The 17,949-nt window shown below is 31.3% G+C and overlaps 1 protein-coding gene across 1 annotated transcript; it reads left to right on the top strand.

The window, feature by feature from the left end:
* Positions 1 to 11,211: 11,211 nt before the first annotated feature.
* On the top strand, positions 11,212 to 17,028 carry LOC137808429 (beta-galactosidase 3). Its single transcript, XM_068609535.1, has 19 exons — positions 11,212 to 11,736; positions 11,832 to 11,927; positions 12,041 to 12,153; positions 12,417 to 12,483; positions 12,570 to 12,662; positions 12,762 to 12,905; positions 13,114 to 13,202; positions 13,284 to 13,389; positions 13,481 to 13,568; positions 13,867 to 13,985; positions 14,067 to 14,231; positions 14,390 to 14,568; positions 14,736 to 14,845; positions 14,927 to 15,036; positions 15,276 to 15,386; positions 15,464 to 15,577; positions 15,666 to 15,868; positions 15,982 to 16,318; positions 16,414 to 17,028. The coding sequence occupies exons 1-19, from the start codon at positions 11,572 to 11,574 to the stop codon at positions 16,546 to 16,548; spliced, it is 2,544 nt and encodes an 847-aa protein (XP_068465636.1). The 5' UTR covers positions 11,212 to 11,571; the 3' UTR covers positions 16,549 to 17,028.
* Positions 17,029 to 17,949: the final 921 nt, after the last annotated feature.

Below are 17,949 nucleotides of genomic sequence, written 5' to 3'. Positions count from 1 at the left end.
CTTTTTTAAAAGTTGTTGGAGATCCCACATCGACTAGAAATTAGAGTCTTTCATTGTATATAAGTGGGTGCAAACCTCAACCCTATGAGCCGGTTTTATGGGGTTGAGTTAGGTTTAAAGTTCACTTCGTAATAAAAGTCTTCAAGCCGACTGAGGCATCAACAATTGCTTTTAATCTCTTTATTCATTCCCTTAAAATCATTTAAAAATATTATGTACATTTTTTCTTTTAATTGAATATCATAAACTTTTTTTCAGCATGAAGAGGTTTAATTAACAATGAAGGTGATGAAAGGTATATAGCAACACAGACACTGATGCGAACACGAATACGGAAATATGTAAAATTTCTAAAATGTAAGACATGGAACACGGATCTATATATTATATAATTATGAATTATATACATTGACAATAAAGATTTATGTGTACAAATATGTTTCAGATTATTTTTTGAAGTGAAAAGATGTTTTTTATGACTGGTTCACAATGATTTGTTTCTTAGTTTTGTAATCATAATAACAATTTATATAATAAAGTTTGAATTTTGAGAAAATTAATGTATTTTTCCTTTTTAAAATTGTGTTATAACCGTACTAGAATTGTCAAAAATCTAACAAATACTTTTTGAATTAGACACTTCACGAATACGTGTCCTACATGTGTCATACGAGTGTCGGTGTCCGACACGAGTATCGGACACCGACACGCCATTTATGAGAAGTGTCTAGGCTTCATATAGATAATAAATAGATATTTCTAGGTATACAATTTAATTATGCAATTTTTTCTTTTTTTTTGTATTTGCCACGTATAATATTATTTTTTATTTATAAAATTATTTTAATTTTATGCACACTTTTTTATTTTTTTGTTGCATTTTTTCTTTTCATAGAAGAGTAGTATCAGCTTCTTGTTATGATGAAATTTCAATCTACATAATCATTTAGGATATGCTAGAAAGAGACACTCCAATAACTATATCAATATCAATTGGTTAATATAACAAATGACAAGAGTATAAAAATATAATAATTCTTTTTTTTTTATCAAATTAAGAGTTAGTACAAGAATGTAAACCAACGTTACAATATTTCATATCATGAGCAATGGAATAGAAGAAGTTAAGCTTTTAAGTTGTTATTCACCCCATAGAAACCTAACAACTAAGCTAATTTTTCAAGTGGTTGTGAATTACCACTCCAAAACTTAAGTATCAAATTCTTCACTAACACTACAAGAAAATCATGAAATAGAAATCAATTTTAGAGATAAAAAATAATTAGTTGTTATAGTGACTAAATTAGAGACCATTTTAGACACACAAAAATTTGGTTTCTAAATTAGTTTATATTATTGTTAAATGGTAATACAAGTTAATTTAGAAACCAATTTTTTTTTTTTAGTTTCTAAAATGGTCTCTAATTAGTCACTATAACAACTAATTATTTTTTGTTTTTAAAATTAGTCACATGGATCTACACATCCAAGATATTCAACAAACAGAATAACAACTGACGTCTTCTGGAATACCCGTATTAAGTAAGTCCTACCAAAGACTAACACATGATCCAAAGATTACCAGCGAATCCAACAGAAAGGAACAAGGTAAGTTCAATACAACCCAAGCCTTGCATCTCATATGTCACGGTGTGAATGAACTCCTTCATCAGTTTCTCACTACCTAATATCTTAGTTTATGTGACGACTTAGATCATCAGTGAAGTTCGGAGATCTCTGTTACCACATAAACATCAATATTTAATACACAAACAAACATCAGTCCATATATTATCCCAAATGTATGAATTTAATTCTGTATCATCTTCATCATACATTATAATTCAAAAATGTGATCCACAACATTCAAAAGTCTATTTAACATAAAAAAAACATGACTTAAATACTAAACCAACAAAATCTAATATTTTTACAAGTTTAAATAAAATATAAATAAACAGCACAATATATAAACCCATCCTTGTAAGAGAAATTTAATACTGGGACCGCGTCCCCTCCAATTCTGATCTTCTAGCCTAGGGTGCTATTAAAAATTAAAATTAGTTTTCCTTGCTTGAAATTTTTTATTTTGATGAAACTCTATCTTAAACAGGGAAACCACTCCAAAATATAGGAACTTATAGCAAGTTATTCAAATATTACCAATTTAATTAAGTTGAGATAAACACTTTTCTCAATAGACCCTACTAAGATTGATAATTAAATCATAGAGAAAAATAGAGAATAAAGGAATAAATGATCTTTAATGTAAAAATTAACTTACTCTATTTGAAAATTTGATTAAATAGAAATGTATCTTGACTCCTCAGTTACAACATGATGTGATCAAATTTTGAAATAAATGAGTTACGGAAGAGAAATTAAAGAAAGAAAAAAGAGGGGAACTTTAGAGAGAGAAAACAACGTGAGAAGAAGAAAAAAAGGAAGTGGGTGGGCTCTGTTTCTGGTTCTGTGATTTTGTTTTACGGGGGTTACAAATATCATTTTACGTTTTTTAATAGTATGGACTAGTATAATTGTGAATTTATATTTAATTTTTTAATCAATCCAGTGCCTAATGTGATAGAACTTTACAAACTCGAAAAAGTAAAGTGACAATTTAAAAAAAAAAAACAATTTTAAAGATATATATATATATATATATATATTAAATTCATGTAAAAAAATAAATATAACAGTATAATGGAAAATATATTTTTATGTGATTTGTTTGTGTAGGGTGTAAGTTAGCAGTAGCAGTTTCCGGCACGGGAGCAATGATGAAGGGCACGTGCACCGACGGCATTAGTGGTGGAACCCACAAGGAAGGAGCACGCACCACCGCTCTCTTCCACATGGACCACCCAATCAGGCATGCCTCTTCGCAACTTCCTCTTAATTCTTCCATTAATACATGTATATGCTTCACTAAACATCTTTTTATCATTCATGTTTACTCATCTTTTTTATGTTTAAAGTATTTAATCTCTCCATCACTGAAATAATATTATGCGTAAATTATGCCTAACATCAAGATTATCAGTCATTAATTTTCTTCAGGAAAATGTCTTTCTTGTTCCTATTCAAGATTCCTATGCTCGTCTTCAACTGATTTTTCAGTCATTCAAATTTACGGTTTAACCACTCACTTATTAATTCATATTTAGATTACATTTGATACTCATAATGATTAGATCTTCTTAAACTTGAACGTATAGATCAAAGTAAAATATAAGTTATAATTCCAATATCTAAATTTGTCTATCAATTTAGCTTTACATGCTATCAAAGAACAATATTTCTAACAATTTTTTCCTTTCTTTCTTCTTCTTTTTTCTCTCTTTTGTTTATTCTCTAGCATGTTCCTTTCCTTCATTATTCTCTTTCAATTTCTTATTTTAGTTTATCATTTCTTTCAAAATTAGTTTCCACTATGCACAAGCTGATTTTGCCCTAAATCATTTTTGTTCTAATAATTTTGAATTTGAAGTAAGTGTTTTTTATTTAAAAATTTATATATTGTTATTGTCACTTTTATGATATTCTTTTGTACAAGATCTTGTGTTTGATAACTTTTTTTTTATATATTGTGATGGTAATTGGTATATGAACATATAAAGTTGTGTATATTGAAATACTCTTATTTATATAAAAAAAATGTTAGTTAATACTGTAGCGTATTATATGCATGGAGATTCTAATTATACCTTATATTACAATATTAGAGAGATATAAAAATTTATGGGAATAAAGACAGTATTATTATAATGTTTGAAAGAGTGATGAAATGAATATAGAAAATGAAAATATAAAATATTAATACAAGTTTTAAATAATTACTCGTAATTTATTTCAAAATAAATAATCACTAGTGAGACATAATTTTTTATACAGTAGAAGTTTTTGAAAACATTTCTACATAAGAATTAGTAGAAAAGAAAAGATTCTCAACGTTAATATTTTATCTATAATATTAATTAGTTATATATTATGAAGTCGACACACTCCTCTTAAATGGCGTGTCAGATACTCGTATCGGACACGACACTCGTATGATACTTGTAGAACACGTATCTATAAAGTATCCAATTCAATAAGTATTTATTAGATTTTTGACAATTATAGTGCGGTTCTAACACAATCTTAAAAAGAAAAAATACATTAATTTTTTAAAACCTCAAATTTATTATATAAATTTTTATTATAATTATAAAAATAAGAAACAAATCATTTTCAACTAGTCATGAAAAACATCTTTCTATTCTAAAAGATAATCTGAAACATACTTTTGCATATAAATATTTATTGTCAATTTATATAATTAATAATTATATAATATATAGATTTGTGTCCCGTATTCCATGTCCCATATTTTAGAGATTATACGTATATATCCATATCAGTATCCAGAGTCTATTTTATATATTTACATATAAGTAAAAATTTAAGAATTAAAAATTTAAGAATGCATTTGTCTTTTATCTATATTATAATGTAAATCATTCCATTTTTATTTTTTAAGTTCAAGATTATATCTGTTTCTTAAAAACGATATAATGCATGTTAATATAAAGATCTTGGAAACTCGCGTACGACAACCATAGTCGTAGTTCTTCGAATCACGACCCATACGTTCTTTCGGATATTGTCGTATCGTGAAATCACTTATTACATAAAACATTTGGATTCTTATAACCATTTTATTTTTTAATAATAAAAGAGTTAGTTTTCTAATAATTTGTTTTTTTAAGACGAAAGGAAATTTATTTCACATTTTTCAAAGAAATATGTACAATAACTGGTGTAGGACAACATTTACTCCGTAGAACCATGGCCCATACACGTTCTTATGATCTACATTTTTAATATAATAACAAAAATATATTTTATAATCTCTGTATATGTCTAGAAGGATTCAAATCAAATTATTTGCATCAATTATTAGATTATTTATATATAATAAATATTTATTACTTTTACATATTTTTAAATCATGTACTAGGTCAATCTGTATCCATACAAGAGAATTGTTGAAATTTTCGTCTTCCTCTTTCGGTCGGACAAGTTGTTGGGTGCTTGACTAAGGTCTTTTTCGTCTTCGTGCTTCTCCTTTGGCTCTCGGTCTTGAATGAACATCGAATGTGGTACCCGCAGAAGGCATTCCGACGCTCAAGTCAATAAAACGGATGATCGATATTAAGGTAGGTGTACAGTAATAAATGACGTTTCTCCTTAAAATGTATGCTATTTATATTATTTTAATGAGCTTACTTTATTGGGTCTGATTAGTGAAATGGATCTCACTTAGGGTTACATTACCTAATCCTTAATAATGGATTAGCTTCACTGACCTTGACTTGAGTGTTAAAGGGTGTATGTGGATCGGTTGGCCAGGCCGGCCTTGACGATTTCTACAACCTCGGCCAAGTTCCCGAGATCTCAGCTGGTTCCACATGTCTCGGTCAAATCGCCCGGGTACATAAATAATTTTATATGATAAAACTTTCTCAATATGATTTATGATATAACTTTTCAATCTAAAATTTAAAAAATTAAAATATTATAAGAGTTATTGCCATTTATAGTTGTGTAGTTTTATCTCCTCGTCGATGAAGATTAAATTAAACTAGTATAATTCATCCACTTAAATTTTAATGAAGTCTTCCTCTTAAGAACATTTTTTTCTATCTACAGTATTCAACCTCAAGAACTTATCTAAGAAACTGTTTGGTACAACTGATTCCAACATTATAAGACATTAACAAAAAACTATATAATTTATAAGAACCAAAATTAACCAGATGAAGGCTAAAAAAAAAATTATGATATTTACGGAAAACTAAAATACATATCAAACCTAATAATTATTATATAGATATAAATGTTGGAGATCCCACATCGACTAAAGATTAGAGCCTTTCATAGTATATAAGTGGGTGCAAACCTCAACCCTATGAGCTGGTTTTATGAGGTTGAGTTAGGCTTAAAGTCCACTTTGTAATATGGTATCAGAGTCCTTTCAACCTATCGCTTCTTTTTCTTTCTTTACTATTTGGTTTTATTAATAAAATAATTATTTATAGGGTTATGTAATGGTAATAATTAAGAGAAATTTTATGATTTCAAAGTATCATCTCTTTAAGTGAGTAAAAACGAATAGCTGTTATTGCAGAAGAATCTTAGAAATATATAGAGTTTTAGTGTTAAAACCAAAAATGAAGACACAATAATTTTAACTTCCAAAACCTTCATTAACAAAAATAGGAGAAGTACATTTTAACATTACTTTGAATTTCGATAATTTGACACTAACTAAATCATTCTCCAAGTGATCTTCTTTTTTCTGTTATTATCAGTGCTTGCAATATTTGGGGTAAAATAAGCAATGTTTTATGTTGGAAAGGATTTGGATAAAAACCGACAGCAGTTACTTGTTAAAATTGCCTACGACAAAGAGTGTTGATGCATGACAAAAGAAAAATGGACATCATCATCACCAATGTTCAGATATGTGAAGGCATAGGAATGAGAATGAAGCCTGCACACTGCAAAATGGGAATCATAAAGCCATAAACAGAGATTTCTTTTTGTTCATATAAATACTTTGGTACAAAAATGTTAACTTATGAATTGAATGTCCATTTAAATTTTTTTGTTTCACATTTTATAAAGAAAAATGTTTTATTAACACTTTGTCACTAACACAGACTTGACATCGCTTGCGTGACATTAATTGACGAGTAACATTTGGTCAAGATGTGACACTGACTCTATATTATAATATATGATTCGTAGCACACACAAAAATGGTTACCCGTGTGTCTGTAAGTGATTACTTACGTGACGCACACAAAACTGGTTACCCGTGTGAGTAAATGGTTACTTATGTGACGTTTATGGTCACCCATTCTTCATGAAAAAAAATTCAATTTTTTTTAATAAGAACCATATATTACACTACTAGAACTACCCAGCCACAGGTTCCTCCACATATACTGGCTCACGCAAAACTGGTTACCCGTGTATCTGTAAGTGGTTACCTATGTGACATTTATGGTCACCCACTCTTCATGAAAAAAAAACATTTTTTTTTAATAAAAACCATATATTACATCGGTTAGATAGTTTAACCGATGTAATAACCCTACCATAATTGGTTACCCAGCCACAGGTTCTGGCACACACAAAATTGGTTACCTGTGTGTCTGTAAGTGGTTACCTATGTGACGTTTATGACTCACCAACTCTTTATAAAAAAAAATCATTTTTTTTAATATGGGCCATATATTATATCGGCTATATCACTTAACCGATGTAATATGAGTCATTTTGAGTAAAAAAAAAATATATTACATCGGTCGTTTCTAAGAACCAATGTAATATATATTTTTTACCCTATTTTGAAGCTTGTGCTGCTCATTTACGCGCAATCTCACTCTGTCACGTCTATCGCGTCAAATGTGTGTCGAGGAGGTTAATTATAGAGAATCTTTTATAAAAGAAGTGAAGGATGAAAATAGGTAGTGAGGTAGTTGTGTTTAGTTGACCGTGATAGAGTGTATCGTACATGTGGGGGAGATGTAAGAACTTTTGCTTACTTCTCAATTTTGAAAACATATGCACTTCTTCGAGCATTAATGGAAAAAAATGTATCCTACTACTTCTAATACCTTACTACTAAATTCACTTCCTTTGATAGTTACATCTAAGTAGATCGTGAGTAGATATCTATTCAACTTTCTTGTATAGCAAAATGCTAATATTATTTAATATTTAACTAAGTATATCATTTAGTATATAATGTGGTAAACCGAAATATTGGGAGATTTTGAAATTTGAATTATCTTACATTCATTCATTAAACAAGTTGAGAGGTTTCATTAAGAGGTTGTAAGGTTCACATTGATTTATCATTTGAACGAATAATTTATGTAATATTAACAAGTATAAATAGATCAAAAAGATATTTGAAAATATTTAAATTAACAAAATAGAGTAAAACTTTAAAAATAAAATGTAATCTAATTTAATATTTGAATTATTACATTCGTTAACATATTGAAAGGCGAGAAGGTTAACATCAATTTTTTTTGTCTTAACGGTTCCTTAACGTAATATTAACAAGTATAAATAAATCAAAAAGATATTTAGAAATATTTATTATAAGTGAATCAAATAGAGTCAAAGTTCAAAAATAAAATCTAATCTAAATATGTTTAATTAGTTATTTTATTTTATCTGTAAATTAAGACATGAAGAAGAAAAGTCGACTTGCACCAAAACAAAAGTAAGGTGTTGGATTCAATAGGTCCATTATTTATTAGTGTAATAAATTAGTTAAAATTAATCAATGACATTTAAAATAAATATGAACTTAAGTTTCAGATAACTTTTGCAGATATATTGATTAATTGTTCATTTTGAGATATAATTATCAACTAGCGACTTGATAGTGGGTGATCTGATAAGTTTACCAAACATTCGTTAGAATAGATTTTAAATGGTTCTGATATCATATTAAAAGGTGAATTTTAATTATAACTCAATATTATAAAACCGGTTTATAAAATGAGGTTTACATTCATTTTATATCAATCTAATATCTAATCGACGGGAAATCTACAATCTGTCTTAAATGTTTGGTGAAATTATAGATGAAAAACATTTGACCAATTAAATTTAAAAGCGACGAGAATCATGGGAAAAAGTTTGGTTGAAGGGCAGAGATGAGGTGGGTGATGAAGAAGAAGATGGAGTGTGAAAGACTAAACCTGATTAAAGCGCCCACTTCATTTGGGATCCAAATTGTAATCTTCTTCCGTTGTTCCCGGCGTTGAAGACTGCAGAAAGTTGAAATTAAAAGACAAAAAAAAAATGTACTAAGTAGAATTGAGAAGACCATTAATGGAGCGGAACTAACTTGGTGGTTTCCTCGAGACAAACAAACACGGTCCCAAGTGGGGCTTCTTCAAGGATACTGTGACCAACCAAGCAACCACAGTAAGCTTCCAAATTCGGTTACTTTCTGCTTTGCTTTAACATTCTACGTACCTTTTCGTGGCAGTAGAAATTTCGTCAAACAAATATTTCAACGTATTTACCAAAATTATTAATCAATAATTATTCAGTGACTTTCAACGCTTTTTTTTTAGTTTTGCCTTTTCACTGTTTTTGTAAAAGTGAAGATTCCTGTATCACTACTCAAGAACATACCTAGAAGAATAAAATCACAATAACATACACCATCACTGCACTGAATTCATTGTGAACATGTATCACACAAACTTTTAATTTATTCTCACTAACTCATATTAATTATAAATTATTTATTAATAATAAAATTTACTTTAAATACTAATAATATTTTTAATTTTTAAAATAGTATTTAATTTAATTAATAATAACTAATTATTATTTTCTTTATCATAAACTTTTATTTAATAATTTTTTTAGTAATAATTTATTTTATATTTAAAATTATCTTATACATAGACAAGTAGTAGTGGCCAACTGAAAACAATAAAAGTACACAAGATGAGAGAAGAAATCTCCCATATTAATAATTTTTGCTTTGTTACTATTATGGGTGTAAGTAAACTATAAAGAGAAAAAAAGGGGGACAAGAGTTTGGTACTTAAAGCACAATAAAGTTAGGTTTGACTGTGTTGGGGGTTCTTTACACTAGTTCATCCCTCTTTATTTAATATTTTGTTTTAATGCAAATTTCCCATAAATATGAATTTTATAATGTAATGAGCAAGGTATGTTCCAATTGAATTTTGTACCAACTCAAAGACACACATTCTTATTGGCCTAATGCATTTAAGATTTCTCTTTACTATGTTATGCACTTCATCAAGTCGTCTCTGTATCCCCAAATATAAATGTTAATATTTGACGTATCATTCATAAAGGGCTTTTTTATTTTTTATATCAATTCTTCCCATTTTATTAAATTACAATAACTACCTATAATAAAAAAGTTACTATCTACAAAATAAATAAAAATTACATACAATAAAATTATCAATATTTATTTTTATGATTTTTTTTATAAGTTAATAATATATTTTATTTTAATAACTATCTATGCCCATTATATAAAAAATTACACCATTTGATAACTTCATTTGTTGTCATTTTTTAATTAGATAATTTTACTCTCTAATAAAAAAATAATTTATCTTTTATTTAGTAAAATAATGTTTCTTTATATCAAAATAACTAAATAACTTCTTTTTTTAAATAACGACTACATAATTTTTTAAAACTAATTTAAAAAAATTATATATATATATATATATTTATTGTATTATTTTTAATTAATTACTCATAAAAATAATAAAAGCATATATCTTATCTTTATTTATAATAATTTTATTGCGTGGTTTAAAAGATAAATATTAGATTAAATAAAATGAAAATGTGATTGTGGTGGGTAAAACAAATAATCTGTTATATATATATATTGTAAATATAATAAATTAAAATAAAATTAAATACTAAATTTAATTCATTAAAATAAAACAATGATAATAAAAATGCAAATATATACACAAAACTTGTATTCCAGTAGTTATAATAAATAATGAGCTCGCCATTTGTGATCCTCTCGTGCAATACTTTAATCAAATAAAAATATATATAGCAAAGTGTAAAAACTTGTTAGTTGCATTGGTGATATAAATATTATAAGATGTACTTTAAGTCTAATATTTAGTTTAATGTGAAATCTTTCACCCGAAAGAGATAGTCTGATATCATATTATAAATTAAACTTTAAATTTAATTCAATTTCATAAAATCTACTTATAAGATTAAAGTTTGCACTCACTTATATATAATAAAATATTTTAATATATTTCATCTCTAATTGATGTTGGATTTCCTAGTAAATATTTAGTAGAAGTTAAACATGTCTAATTTAATCATCACATATAAAATTTAATAATGAAATTTGGTCTTTCAGCAGAAATAGTAAAACACTGATTTCAAATAAATAAAGATCTAAAAGAGACTAGAAAACATTTGATACTTTTTACAGTACATACAATTAAACACTTATTTTGAATAGTTAATCCAACTTCATGTGTTCTTTACCTAATATTACTAATTTTTATATAAAACAACTTTGAATACATTAATTATGATATATCTTTTCAAATAAGAAAAACCATAATCTGACATGTTTAAAGAAAGTTCATTAATGAATTGGTGAAACTAACTAGGTTGCAAAATGTAAAATTGTAGTGGTGCAAGAGAACTCCAGAAACGGTTTCCACCGTTTACTGGTTTACTGATACTCTCTTTGTTTGTCTCTTACAGTTACTTTGTGTGATGTATGAGTGTACTTTGTGGTGTGGCAGTATGACACTTGACAACAGTTATAAATAATTTGCTATCCTCTCCCAGCTGCAACCGAACAACACCACACTGCTTGCTATTAAGGAATGGACCCTCTTCCTACTCTTACTCTCACCATTCCACCGTCACCCCACTCTTAGAACAATTATTTCATCACCATTTTCACCATTTTCACTTTCTCTCTTCCTGCACACCACACTGCCTAACATGGAAACCACCTCGTTTTCCATCCTACTGTTGTTTTTCCTCTTGGCTTCTTTGTCTTTGAGTTCTCATGCTGCTGTCACCTACGACAGAAAGGCCATTCTCATCAATGGCCAAAGGAGAATCCTCTTCTCCGGCTCCATACATTACCCCAGAAGCACCCCTGATGTAAGCCGCAAAAAAGAACATCATTGGACTTTACCAGCTTTCTTTAGTTTCCTGTCGGATTTTTCTAATTTTGTTGTGAAATGGTGTCGGCGCAGATGTGGGAAGATCTGATTTTTAAGGCCAAAGAGGGAGGGCTTGATGTGGTTGAAACCTACGTCTTCTGGAATGTTCATGAGCCTTCTCCGGGCAATGTGATTCTTCACTCTCTGTTTTCTTTTTTTTGGTTTTGGTGTGTTTTCATTTTTCGGCCTCTAATTTGAGCTTTTGGTCGATTGTTCTTGCTTCTTCATGGAACTCAATTCAGTACAATTTCGAAGGGAGGTATGATCTGGTGAGATTCGTGAAGACTATACAAAAAGCAGGGCTTTACGCTCATCTCCGCATTGGACCTTATGTCTGTGCAGAATGGAATTTCGGGTAACTTCTCTTTTTCTAACATGGCAATGGAATTCCCTTGTCGTCGGGTTTTAAATTGTGGTTGCAGACACAGTTTCATTGCACTTGTGGTCAATGCGGCCACAGTTCTGGTCCTAGAGACTCTATAAACCTTGTGTTGCTGTGGAAATAGCACTCGCAGACTGTGCTTTTAAAGCTTGTTTGTCATTTTTCTTTTAGACACACTCTTCTCATTGCTTAGCATCTTAAGTTTTTTATCTTATATTGTTTTGTTTTGTGTGCAGAGGATTTCCTGTTTGGCTTAAGTATGTTCCGGGGATAAGCTTTAGAACAGACAATGAACCTTTCAAGGTATGACTTTTTTTTCCAAAAATATTTTATGATAAGACTTCTGGGTGCTTTGACTTTTTACTGATGATTCATGAACTGTGTTGAAGAGGGCGATGCAAGGATTCACTGAGAAGATTGTGGGGATGATGAAGAGTGAACAACTATTTGAGTCTCAGGGTGGCCCCATTATACTCTCTCAGGTGAACATCTGGGCCTTTCATTTCAAAGCACCAGTGGCTATGAACTTTTCACTCTAGATCTAGTTTGAACAGTGAAACATTTACTGTGTGCTGTTTTAGATTGAGAATGAGTACGGGGCACAGAGTAAGTTGCAAGGGGCTGCTGGTCAAAACTATGTGAATTGGGCTGCCAAAATGGCTGTGGAGATGGGAACTGGAGTGCCTTGGGTGATGTGCAAGGAAGATGATGCGCCAGATCCAGTGGTAAGCAGTCTTACTCTTCCTCTTGAAAACTGTATATAAAATGCAATCCATTAACATGCCAAGGTGTTCTTTTTGGTTATTCTATGATTATTTTAACTTTCAGAGACTTGTAACCTTAAAAATTTGGAAAATTAAATGCAGCACTCAGACAATTGCGTTTACTTCATTTATTTTAATAAATTAATCTGTTTCGTCTGTGGGGTAACAGATAAACACGTGTAATGGCTTCTATTGTGATAAGTTTACTCCAAACAGACCTTATAAGCCTCTGATTTGGACAGAGGCATGGAGTGGCTGGTAAGCTTTTTTATACTGTGACATTAAAAGTTAGAAATGGAGAAATAAAATATGTGGCATAACTTTCTGTTAAATGTGAAGGTTTACAGAATTTGGAGGTCCAATCCACCAAAGGCCTGTCCAGGATTTGGCATTTGCAGCTGCTCGATTCATAATAAGAGGAGGGTCCTTTGTAAACTACTACATGGTTAGTTTAGTTGGCTTAAGCTGATTCATAAATTGATTATGATGACACCTACCCTGGTAACTAGCCTAGGTTGTCTTGCATTTACCTGTAGTATCATGGAGGAACCAATTTTGGAAGAACAGCTGGAGGTCCTTTCATCGCTACCAGCTATGACTATGATGCTCCACTGGATGAATATGGTGAGAGCTGAATATTCTATGCCTTCTATGTCATTTATAGTGCTTATTGACCCCTTAACAACTAAACCAAAATTCTTCAAGAATTCTGGCAGATAGTAATATGCAAATTAGGTAACTATAAGTCACTACCGTTCTTTTTCTTAGTAACCTCATATGCATGAATTTTTGTCAAATTTTATGTCTAAAAACTTATTAGTCTTCACTACTTTGAAAGCCACAAATATTTTCCTCCAGTAACAGTACCCCAGAACCTTTTTTTTCCCTCTTAACTGACTATTTCTGCAATAAAACATTGAAGGTTTGATTAGGCAACCGAAATATGGTCATCTAAAGGAGCTTCACAGGGCTATCAAGATGTGTGAGCGAGCTTTGGTTTCGACTGATGCCATTGTTACTTCATTAGGGGAATCCCAGCAGGTTTGACTGAAGTCAATGTTATTTTGTTTTTCACGTGTAAAGCTTTGTTTACTGATCCTAGCTAACATGCTCCTTTTTCAGGCACATGTATACACTACGGAATCTGGAGAGTGTGCTGCTTTTCTCTCAAACTATGATTCAAAATCCTCTGTTAGAGTGATGTTCAATAATATGCACTATAACTTACCTCCTTGGTCCGTCAGCATCCTCCCAGATTGTAGAAATGTTGTCTTCAATACTGCAAAAGTATGTAACAAAAGTTTGGCATATTTGGTATCCTGTATTGTATTTAGCTATTCTATCCATACTTCTGACAACAACTTTTTCACCTTCAACGTGCCCATTCGACATGATTTAATGACTGAAATTATTAAAACCGATGAACTCCTGCTCCTTTTGTTTAGGTTGGAGTGCAAACATCTCAGATGCAAATGTTGCCGACAAATACTCAAATGTTCTCATGGGAAAGTTTTGATGAAGATATTTATTCTGTAGAAGACAGCTCGGCAATCACTGCTCCAGGTCTCCTGGAACAGATAAATGTAACAAAGGATGAAAGTGATTATCTTTGGTATATAACTAGGTAAAGCCTGACTTTTAGCCATTCCAAATATGCTCCTTGCATAACTTTTTCACAATACTTCACTTTTCAGATTCTTTAAGTTTATCCCTTGTTCCTAAGTGAAGAGGTCTAGAAACCATATTGAATGTACTTAATATGTAATTCATTTTATGTCTATGTTTCCGCAGCGTTGATATAGGTTCATCCGAATCCTTTCTACATGGTGGTGAACTACCCACTCTCCTTGTGCAGTCTACAGGCCATGCTGTACATGTTTTCATCAATGGTCAACTTTCTGGTATGTAAATTTTCTTGCTTTTCCATTAGACACTATTTTAGCTTATTGGTATAAGTAAACATGACACGTGTTTCAACCCAGGTTCTGCCTTTGGAACGAGGGAATATAGAAGATTCAAATACACTGATAAGGTAAACCTTCGTGCTGGAACAAACAGAATAGCTCTGCTCAGTGTTGCCATTGGACTTCCCGTAAGTCTTTTTCCTCTTTTACTTTCCAAATCCTACTGTCAGTAAAATGTTTAGTTTCCATAAATAGCTGTTTTTGGTTTGTGCTCAAATTCATTCACCACTTTCATCTTTCTATGATTACGAAAGCCTAACTGTCAGCTAATTTTGGCAAGAAATAACAATATCAATAATGGCTCAATTTTTTCCTCCTAATAACTAATATTATTGACCAAATGTTTTTCTGTATTTTGTTGTCAAAGAATGTAGGAGAACATTTTGAGTCATGGAACACAGGAATCCTAGGTCCAGTTGCACTCCATGGACTTGACCAGGGAAAATGGGACCTTTCAGGGCAGAAATGGACTTATCAGGTTGCATACCCTTACTTTAGAAACTTAAGTTGGTTTATTTTCCTTGTAGAAAATTTCACTAACATGCTTTTAACCAGGTTGGGTTGAAAGGAGAGGCCATGGATCTTGCTTCTCCAAATGGTATCTCTAATGTTGCGTGGATGCAGTCAGCAATAGTTGTACAAAAGAACCAGCCATTGACATGGCACAGGGTATAAAATAAAAAACAAAATGTGCTAAGTTTGACTGAAAATGTATCATTAGCTTCAAAACGATAAACTTAATCTGTGAACTGTGCAGACTTCTTTTGATGCTCCCGAAGGAGACGAACCATTGGCATTGGACATGGAGGGAATGGGTAAAGGTCAGATATGGATTAATGGCCAGAGCATTGGAAGATACTGGACTGCTTTTGCTACTGGTAATTGCAATGACTGTAATTACGCCGGTTCATTTAGACCTCCAAAGTGCCAACTTGGTTGTGGCCAACCAACCCAGCGATGGTGAGTATTACTAACAATCACATTGTGGCTTCTGCGACGTTATTATATTGGTGAACACAGTCTGAGGCAGTGCAAATCTTATATTACATTTCATTTCATGCAAAATGTTTCAGGTACCACGTCCCTCGATCTTGGTTGAAGCCAACACAAAATCTTTTGGTTATTTTCGAGGAACTCGGGGGAGACCCTTCAAAAATCTCGCTAGTGAAGAGATCAGTGAGCAGTGTCTGTGCTGATGTGTCTGAGTTCCACCCAAATATTAAGAATTGGCACATCGAGAGCTATGGTAAGTCAGAAGAGTTCCGTCCACCCAAGGTTCACTTGCACTGCAGCCCTGGCCAGACCATCTCTTCCATTAAATTTGCCAGCTTTGGAACTCCTTTGGGTACATGTGGGAACTACGTACAAGGAGCTTGCCATTCTCCAGCATCCTATGCCACATTGGAGAAGGTGATCTATCATATCTCCATAATACATTAACTTCTCATAAATTCTTCCTGGGAAATATACTTAATTCCTCCTCTCTTTCTGTTTCATCGTTTCAGAGATGTGTAGGAAAATCAAGATGCACAATCACTGTGTCAAACAGCAACTTCGGCCAAGACCCATGTCCAAACGTGTTGAAGCGGTTATCAGTTGAAGCTGTTTGCGCTCCAAGTGCTACAAATTGGAGGGGTTGATATGATAAGGAAGCAGCACCCTTTTACGTCTAGTGTGCAGTGACTTAAAGGGATGAACAATAAAAGGAGCATAGGTGAAGTTGAAGGTAGTTGTGTAGCTGAAGAGTAGGCTTAGTGGCATAGTGTGGAAGTAGCTCTGTAACGAAGTATGGGTTGTGCCAAGGCACGTCGTTTATAATTTGATTTGGTGGGGTTAAGGGGGCTTGTGTAAATTTTTCATAGTTAGATAGGTGAATGTGAAACCAATGGTCTGAAATTTGGACCCTTGTGTGTGAATTTAGAGTGTACCAGTTCCCGACCTTTTTAACCGGATACGGGCATTGGGAATCGAGGCATTTATGTTGGTGTGATTTGTGTTTCTTTTTTGTAACTGTATTAAATTAATGAGGTGAGACATACCACAAACCAGGTTTAAGGTGGGAGTGGGTCCTACTGTAACCATTGTCTGATCAGATTTATAGAAGTTCAGTATTTTGTTTACTTTGCCTCTCAAGTAGCTACTGTAAGGTACTCTTTATTTTCTACTCTGTTTTCATTTTAGTTGCTACAGTATATGATAGTGCAAACTATAATGTGACATGAAGCACGTTTAGTTTCTATATGTTGTTATCAAAATTATTTGGTATAGGTTTTGTTGGGACACTAGTATGAACATTTCGGATTACTCAACGCACTTTAGTAACAACATATTTAAAGGCCTGATATTAGAGTTGTGAATTTGATACATGATAATGAGTAATGAAACAATCCTAAAGTATACTAAATGAATATTAAATGACATGAGTAATGAAACAGTCCTAAAGTATACAAAATGTATATTAAATGAGTGGATTGAATAAGTTTTAACCCCAAAGTCCCAAACATAAAGTGGTGAGGATCATGACTAAAGTGGATTTTACTTATTATAACTTTTAAATATTTTTTATAATTTTATGAGTTATAAAAATATTTTAAATTATAAATTGATTTTTAATATTTTATATTGATTATAAATTATTTTTTAATTAATTTTATTATTATAACTTAATTGGAAGGTTAGGGTCCAATCCAACTTGTTTAACTAGGCTAATCTAACATAACTTTGACTCAACCCAATTTGATATTGTTTGATATAATCTGACATTTGTTGACCTTATCTGAGTTTGACCTAACATGGTTTGATGTGAACTTGCTCGACTTAATCCGAAGTGAGTCTAGCTTAACTCAACTTGACATAGTCTAACTCGACTTTGTTCAACATAGTCCGACTTTATTCTGCTTGACATGAACCTGTCATAACTCAACTTAATATGAGTCTAACTCAACTTGACCAAATGTTGGTCTGACTCGACTAGGTTCGATGAACACTTTAATTAACACAACGCAATTTAAGGTGTGCTCAACTTGATTAGGTCCGAGGTG

This window comes from Phaseolus vulgaris, chromosome 3 (genome assembly GCF_000499845.2).
Source record: "Phaseolus vulgaris cultivar G19833 chromosome 3, P. vulgaris v2.0, whole genome shotgun sequence".
NCBI lineage: Eukaryota > Viridiplantae > Streptophyta > Magnoliopsida > Fabales > Fabaceae > Phaseolus > Phaseolus vulgaris.
This window is presented reverse-complemented; position numbering and strand designations above follow the sequence as displayed.

Excerpts from the sequence above, each read along its gene's own strand:
- LOC137808429 (XM_068609535.1), top strand. The coding sequence starts at position 11,572 with ATGGAAACCACCTCGTTTTCCATCCTACTGTTGTTTTTCCTCTTGGCT. Across the intron at positions 12,663-12,761 it reads GCCCCATTATACTCTCTCAG|ATTGAGAATGAGTACGGGGC; the intron begins GTGAACATCTGG and ends GTGCTGTTTTAG. Across the intron at positions 15,869-15,981 it reads GGCCAACCAACCCAGCGATG|GTACCACGTCCCTCGATCTT; the intron begins GTGAGTATTACT and ends AAAATGTTTCAG.